The 7,562-nt window shown below is 37.8% G+C and overlaps 1 protein-coding gene across 1 annotated transcript in view; it reads right to left on the bottom strand.

Moving 5' to 3' along the window:
- NCAPG2 (non-SMC condensin II complex, subunit G2) overlaps positions 1-7,562 on the bottom strand; it is a 103,266-nt gene that overhangs the window by 85,951 nt on the left and 9,753 nt on the right. Inside the window, exon 7 of the mRNA XM_006887661.1 lies at positions 3,323-3,409. Within this exon, the coding sequence (XP_006887723.1) occupies positions 3,323-3,409 (87 nt within the window). The remainder of the gene's footprint in view (positions 1-3,322; positions 3,410-7,562) is intronic.

Here is a 7,562-nt window from a genome sequence, read left to right on the forward strand (position 1 = left end):
TCAGAAAACTGGGCAATGACTAAGGATAAGAGAAGAAGAATTGATTACTTTGAGTTGTGGTACTCACAAAGAGTACTGACTATACCATGGATGCTAAGAGAACAAGTAGATCCATCCAGCACAGGGTGAAAAAAAGCTGCTCCTTGGAGACAGGGGTTTTAACGTTTTATCTGACATCCTTTGGGCATGTTGCCAGGAAGGATCAGTTCTTGGTGAGGGATATTATGCTTGGAAGGGTAGAGAGCCAGAAAAAGAGAGGTAGACCCTGGATAAAATGTACTGACTCAATGACTGGGGTCATGGGGACAGGTGAGTCATAGAGGCAATGAAACTGGCTCAAGATAGAGCAGGGTTCAGGGTTGTTGTACACAGGGTTGCTATGAGTCATAGGCAACTCAGTGGAAAATAGTAACAACAACAATGGCCTGCAGAAAGCTGAAACAGGATCCACATCTTACACCTTACACAAAAATCAACTGAATGTGGATTAGACATAGGAGTAAAGCCCCAAAACACAAAGATCATAAAAGACAAAATGGGACTAAACTTTGAAGTCCTAACTTATGTTATAAATAGGCTGGCAAATATAGCCAGAAATGCACAACCAGGAAAGGATAACATCAAAGAATGGGACATTCTAAAGATTAAATCCCTGTGTGAATCAAAAACTTTTTCCAACAGAGTAAAAAGAAAACCTACTGACTGGGAAAAACACTTGGCAATATTATCTCAGACAGGAGTCTCATAATAGAATTTTACAAGATACTAAAGGGCCTCCACAAGATAAACCTCAAGGAAAACAGAACTGAGATACAAATGGGAGATCTGTACATCAATGTTCCTGGCACTATTAGTCACAATAGCAAAAACATGTAAACAGCCCAAATGTCCATCAACAAACGAATGAATTGAAACTAAAAAACTGATAACCCAATTACAAAATGGGCAAAAGATATGGAAAGATTTTTCATAGAAGACAACATTCAGATGGCCAACAGACACATGAAGAAATGCTCAAAATACCTGGCAATAAGAGATGCAAATCAAAATCACAATGAAACACCATTATCACCTCAGTAACAATGGCAAAGTTTAACAGGACAGTAAGCAATAAATGTTGGAAAACATGTGGAAGGACTCTAAAACACTGTTGGAAGGACTGCAAAATGGTAGATACATTTTGGAAGATAGTTTCTTCAAAAAGCTGATCAAAGAAATTCCACTGATCATAATAAACCTTGAGGAAAAGAGAACTGAAACACAAATGGAGATTTGTACACCAATGTTCTTAGCACTATTTATCACAATAACAAAAACATGTAAACAGCTCAAATGTCCATCAATAAACAAATGAATTGAAAAATCTTGGTACATTCACATGATGGAATACTACACAGTACTCAGGAGCAATGATTCAAAAAATACCATGTGGGAATCCCAGAACACTTGATTGTGCTAATGCGAAACCTATACTTGGACCAAGAGGCAGTCGTTAGAACAGAGCAGGGAGATAATACATGGTTCAAAATCAAGAAGGGGGTCTGTCAGGGATGTATTCTGTCTCCGTATCTTTTTAATCTGTATGCAGAACAGATCGTCCGAGATGCTGGGCTGTACGAGGAGGAATGTGGCATCAGGATTGGTGGAAGAGTCATCAACAACCTGCGTTATGCAGATGACACAACCCTGCTTCCTGAAACTGAGGAGGACCTGAAGCCCTTGCAGCAGAAGGTCAAGGACTGCAGCCTCCTATATGGATTGAAGCTCAACATCAAGAAGACAAAGATTCTCACCACTGGGCCAATTGGCAGCATCAGTATGGATGGTGAAGAAATTGAGATAGTTAACAGTTTTAGTTTGCTTGGTTCCACAGTCAACACTCGTAGAAATCAAGAGATGAATTGCATTGGGAAAGTCACCTGTGAGGGACCTCTCAAGAGTACTAAAGAGCAACAATGTCAGACTGGAGACTAATGTGTGCCTGACCTGGGCTATAGTCTTCACAATTACATGCTATGCATCAGAGAGTTGGTCAGTGAATAGGGATGAGAGAAAGAAAATTGATGCCTTTGAACTGTGGTGCTGGAGAAGAGTGTTGAATACACCATGGACTGCTGGGAGAACAGGTTTGTTCTGGAGAAGGTGAAGCCAGAATGCTCCTTGGAGTCAAGGATTCTGAAGCTTCATCTGACATACTTTGGGCATGTTGCAAGGAAGGACTGATCCTTGGAGAAGGTCATTATGTTTGGCAGGGTGGAGGGACGGCGCAGGAGAGGAAGACCCTCAATGAGATGGATCGATTCTGTGAGTGGAGTGGTGGGAATGAGTGTGTTTGAGATGGCTGGGTTGGCACAGGATAGAACAGCATTTAGAGCTCTTGTACAGAGGGTCGCTATGAGTCGCAAGTGACTCGATGGCACATAACAACAACAATGTGGTATTGGCAGTTAAAATGGTAATTCCATAAATTTCTATGATTTTTGTAAAAAGAGCTAAGGGAAGTTTTAGAGTTAAAAACAATCACTGAGGGTTGGTAGGGAAGGGAAAGGTGGAGCAGAGATTAGCAGATGGATGTATTGGGTGAAGAGAAAGGTTTACACTGAGGACTTGATGAAACATATGCCATTGATCAATTGTACCTAATATAAAACACACTGTATAATAATGATTGAATAAATACCAACAAAAATACAATGTAAAGACATTTTTTTCAAATAATATTTGTCAAAATCTTAATACATTTTCTTTGTCATTAAAATCTCAGTAGCAGTAATTTGTACTTTTGAGAAAAATAGAAGATTAACTGAGAAAGATGTATTTAACTGTTCAAAAGAGAGGAATGGAAAAGGAGAAAGAGAGAAATCACTAGCATAGTAAAGGTTAGTGGGCAACTCAGGGGAGGACAAAACAGGAAAGATTCAATGTGTAATTGAAAAGATGGGGTAATAATAGCCAAAGAGAAACAGTAATTAATAACAAACAATATAATGTATATATAATAAATTATTAAAGGACAAAGTATAAGCACAACGTATATGAATGACACACAATATAAATGAAAAAATGTATAAAACAAAATGTATATGCATGAAACATAATACATATGAATAACTGCATGCAAATCAATAAAAATATGAAAAGGGGGGAAATATCTCAATGGCAGAAATAATACTGGCTGATCAAGTACTCAGAATTCTTAAGTAATATCTTTGTGAAAGTTTAAGCTATTCTTAAATGTAATCAAAATAATTATCCAAAATAAAAAATACATCATTTGGAAAATAATTTTATAAAATTAATATTATTAGTATGCCTCACTTACCTCCCGTACTTTTGAGTGGACTGGAGACTTTCTTTGGAGATTAATTCCATGATACATGAAGTCTTGAATGCAATCATTCTCAATTGCCTGAAATAAATATAATACAAATTATGCAATATGTGTGTGTGTGTGCACACGCATGCCTGTGTCCAAGGACACAGCATGACAGTACAACATTCTAAATACAAAAATAAAATGTTATTTTGATGACTGATTTAATGAGGAAAGAAAATCTGGATCCAAGTTTTAAATTTTATACTGTATGGTTACAGGATGAGGCAAAGTAGAAAATTCATGGACAATCACCTTATTGGGATAGGTGAAGGGAAGGACAATGTGGAATGAATGGATGATCAGAAATTGTATCTATTATAATTAATGATATGGAACAAAATAGGCATGACTGATTGACTAAAGAAAACAGTAAAGAGATTTATAGATAGAATCAATCTTAGAAGGGTTTCAGAGGTAAGAAGGGAGTGAGGGGGAGCAAATACGAATAAGCAGGTTGAGTGAAGGGATTTAATGAGACATTGCAATTAAGTTCATTAACCAACCATCCTCAATGATACAAAACGTGCACCAATGAATGAATGAAAAATATTTTTTTAAAAAGAGCCAATTTTGAATATTTATATCCTCTGGAATTCCTTTCACATGGATACCCTTGAGAATCCTTAGCCTCATCTTTGATGAAATAACAAATTTGTGGCAAATGGCAAGGCAAGCTTCCACTTCTCACTCTACTCCAGTTTAAACTCAAAGTTCAGAAATGTTAGTGTAGCAGCATGACACATAAACTCCTTTCCCTGACCAAGAAAACCTGAAAGACATCAAATCTGCTGCAGAAGGTTTTGTACAGTGAACTAAACTTTTTTTTAAATACAAACAAGGATTCGAAATTGACTGAAATCCATTTTCTAAGAGTGCCCTATTGCAAGACATGGTCTGATAAGCTCCTCAAGTTAACTCTACAAAAAGTTTCTCCTGACAGAAATGACTTGAAGAAAAGCTAAGCTTTGAAGAACAGCCAAGAATTCCAACAGATCATTTGGCCAAACAGTTACCACAGGACATCTCAAACCCACTCTGCCCAACCTCTCACACCTATCACCACATATTTACACACCCATGGCTTTAAGAAATAATGCCAGATATAGGGAAAACTCACAATTAAACTAATCCAATTATCTTTGGGAAACACGTTTTTCTTATGGTGTTACGGTATGATGAAATATCAAAAACACGGCATTAATTGTGAAGTATTTGTGTCAAAAAATTGAGTTCTATTCCATTGTGTGCTAAGGAGCAACAATTTAATAAAAATTGCATATACATCTATTAACAGAAGCGTATAGACAGAATTATGAGTGAACTCAGTCTCATATGACAAATACTGCATAAGACCATTATTGTAAAAATAGGATAACTAGTAAGATGTGTTTGAAAGTCCAAAAGGGAAAAACGAGGACAGTAGGGCGTCGAGGTTGAGGAGGGGGAAAACTCTAGGATAACAAGAGTTTGGTGGACAGATGAGGGGAAGGAGTGAAAGAATCAAGAAAGATCAAGAGGGGACCTGAAAAGACCAAATAATAGCAGGCATAGATCAATGATGATTAAATTTATAAAACACAATGTATATAAATGATTGTATGAAACACAATGTGCATGAAAGCATGTGTGAGACACAATGTATGCTAATTTTACATGCAAATCAATATAAGATAAAAAACATTTTTTTAAAAAGTTGCGTTGTAAGAGATAATTATCAAACTATTGTAGAGTCTACAGGATTAATGACTGGCATTCTTCAGCTTATCACTGGTATGCCTATAAAAAATAAATTTCAAAGACTTGCACTGCTAATTGGTGTGATTAATATGACTAAATGGACAACTGTAGTAGACTGAACTGGCAAGTGACATGTATTTATTTATAATAACAAAACAGAGACAGAAGAGCAGTTCCTAGTTATTGCTAATGTGCAGTCAAGTGCTTCATGACTTGGGTATCTGTCTTTGGAGATTTACAAGTTATAATTGCATGAACCATCCTAGTCTAATATTTTGATTAGTGCTTTTGTTTTATCTCCTAAAGTACTGGATAGCACCTAGTGCCTTAAAAGATGGCCTTCAAGGTACAATTGGTCTCTACCTGCCTTAGGTAGCTGAGGAAGAAAGATGGGCAACCTTCTCCCATGCAATTTACTACCTCAGGATCAACCATGGGTCGGCTGTGACTTGATGGAACATAAAAACAAGTAGAGAGTGAGGAACACAGAATGTGTGGCTAACCGTTTTCATGAACAATTAACTGTCCCATGCATGAGACCAGAAGAACTGGAGGCCACCTGGTTCCATTAGCAAATGTTTTTATGAAAAACTCTTCGGAAGAATCTTGAGCCAAAAGGAGAAAATGCAGAGCAGAACTCAAACTCCCATGTAATCAAGACTTTATAGAGTCACAAAGGCTGAATGAACCCCTGAAGCTACTGCACTGATGATAATATATAAACCTTAAAACAAAAATGTCCCTTTAAATATTCTTAATCTCAAAGAAGAGTTTAGCTTAATTTAATAAAGAATGACTTCTAATTTATCTTAGTAAAGAATGTCCGCCTTGAATAAGGAGAACTCCAAAATCTCAACAATAAAAAGACAAAGAATCTAAACAAAAATGGGTATTTGTCTCCTCTCTGCCCTGGGACACACATCCTGGGGAGGAGCGGTCATGTTTTAGCATGCTGTCTCTGAACTTGTGCTACTGAAGCTCAGAGAGTTTTGGAGCTTCTGGAGTTTACTGGAATATTGCGATGGGAAAGTCTGTTGTTAGGACCAGGGTACTGAAGAGCAATGGTGTCACTCTGGAGACTAAGGTGCGTCTGATACAGGCTATGTGGTCTTTGCAATCACTTGCTATGCATCAGACAGTTGGACAATGACTAAGGAGGACAGAATGAGAATTGATGCCTTTGAGCTGTGGTGCTGGAGAAGAGTATTGAATGTACCCTGGACTGCCAAGAAAACAAAGATTCATGCTGGAGAGGGTTAAACCAGGCTGTTCCTAGGAGGCAAGGATTCTGAGGCTTCATCTGACATACTTTGGACATGTTGTAAGGAAGGAGAGGTCCTTGGAGAGGGACATCATGCTTGGGAGGGTGGAGGGACAGCGCAGGAGGGGAAGACCCTCTCTGAAGAGGATTGATTCAGTGACTGGGGTAATCGGGATGGGTGTGGCAGAGGCAGTGAGACTGGCACAGAATAGAGCAGGCTTTAGGGCTGTTGTACACAGGGTCGCTATGAGTCACAAGTGACTCAACTGCATATAACAACAACAACAAAGCTGTAGTTGTCTTTGGTGGAGGTGGGGAGAAGTGGGTGTTTGTTACCCTGCTCTTGTAAAGAAGAAAATTAAAATGTCAGAGTGAAGAAGGGGATTGAGGAAGACCCCTTTTTAATTATTTGGAAGAAAAAACTTGGAAAGAAACATTTGAAGAAAATGTAAGGAATATATCCGATAAACTTTTGTTTAACATTTTCCCCTACAGAAGTAAGTGAAAGTTTTGCTGTGACTTTTGTAAATTATTTTATTTTCATGATTTCATAATATGAAAGTTATATATAATCAATAGGGAGCTCTCATGGCCTAAGGGCAATAAGGTGCACTACAATCCTGAAGGCACATGGTTCAACTCCACCAGCCGCTCCACAGAAAGAAGATAAGCAATCTCCTTCCATCAATTAACTGCCTCAGAAAACCCTCCTGAGGGTCAGTCATGGGTCAGTTCGGACTCAACAGTAGAGAACAACAACATATAGCCATTAAGCATTAGCTACATTCAAAATTTGTTATCTCTTAAAATTCTCAAAAGCAATATAACTGAAAGAGGTGACTTCAGTCTCTAGAGCTGTCCAATATAAATACTATGTCAATCAAATATGCAATTTTAAATGTCCTAATAATTATATTAAACTGTTAAAAGAAATAGGCAAAATTAAGTAATATTTTGTTTAGCCCAGTATAAGGAAGAATTGATGCCTTTGTATTGTGGTGTTGGAGGAAAGTACTGAGTATCTCATGACCTGCCAACCAAATCTGTCTTCAATTAAGTTCAACAAAGGGTGATTCTTAGAGGCAAGGATGGTGAAACTTTGACACACTTTGGGCATGCTGAAAGTAGAGGTCAGTCCTTGGAAGACATCAAGGGGAGAAAAGCAACAAGTCAGCAAAAGAGAGGAAG

This window comes from Elephantulus edwardii, unplaced genomic scaffold (assembly GCF_000299155.1).
Source record: "Elephantulus edwardii isolate Elephantulus edwardi_28Jun2011 unplaced genomic scaffold, EleEdw1.0 scaffold00060, whole genome shotgun sequence".
Classification (NCBI taxonomy): Eukaryota; Metazoa; Chordata; class Mammalia; order Macroscelidea; family Macroscelididae; genus Elephantulus; species Elephantulus edwardii.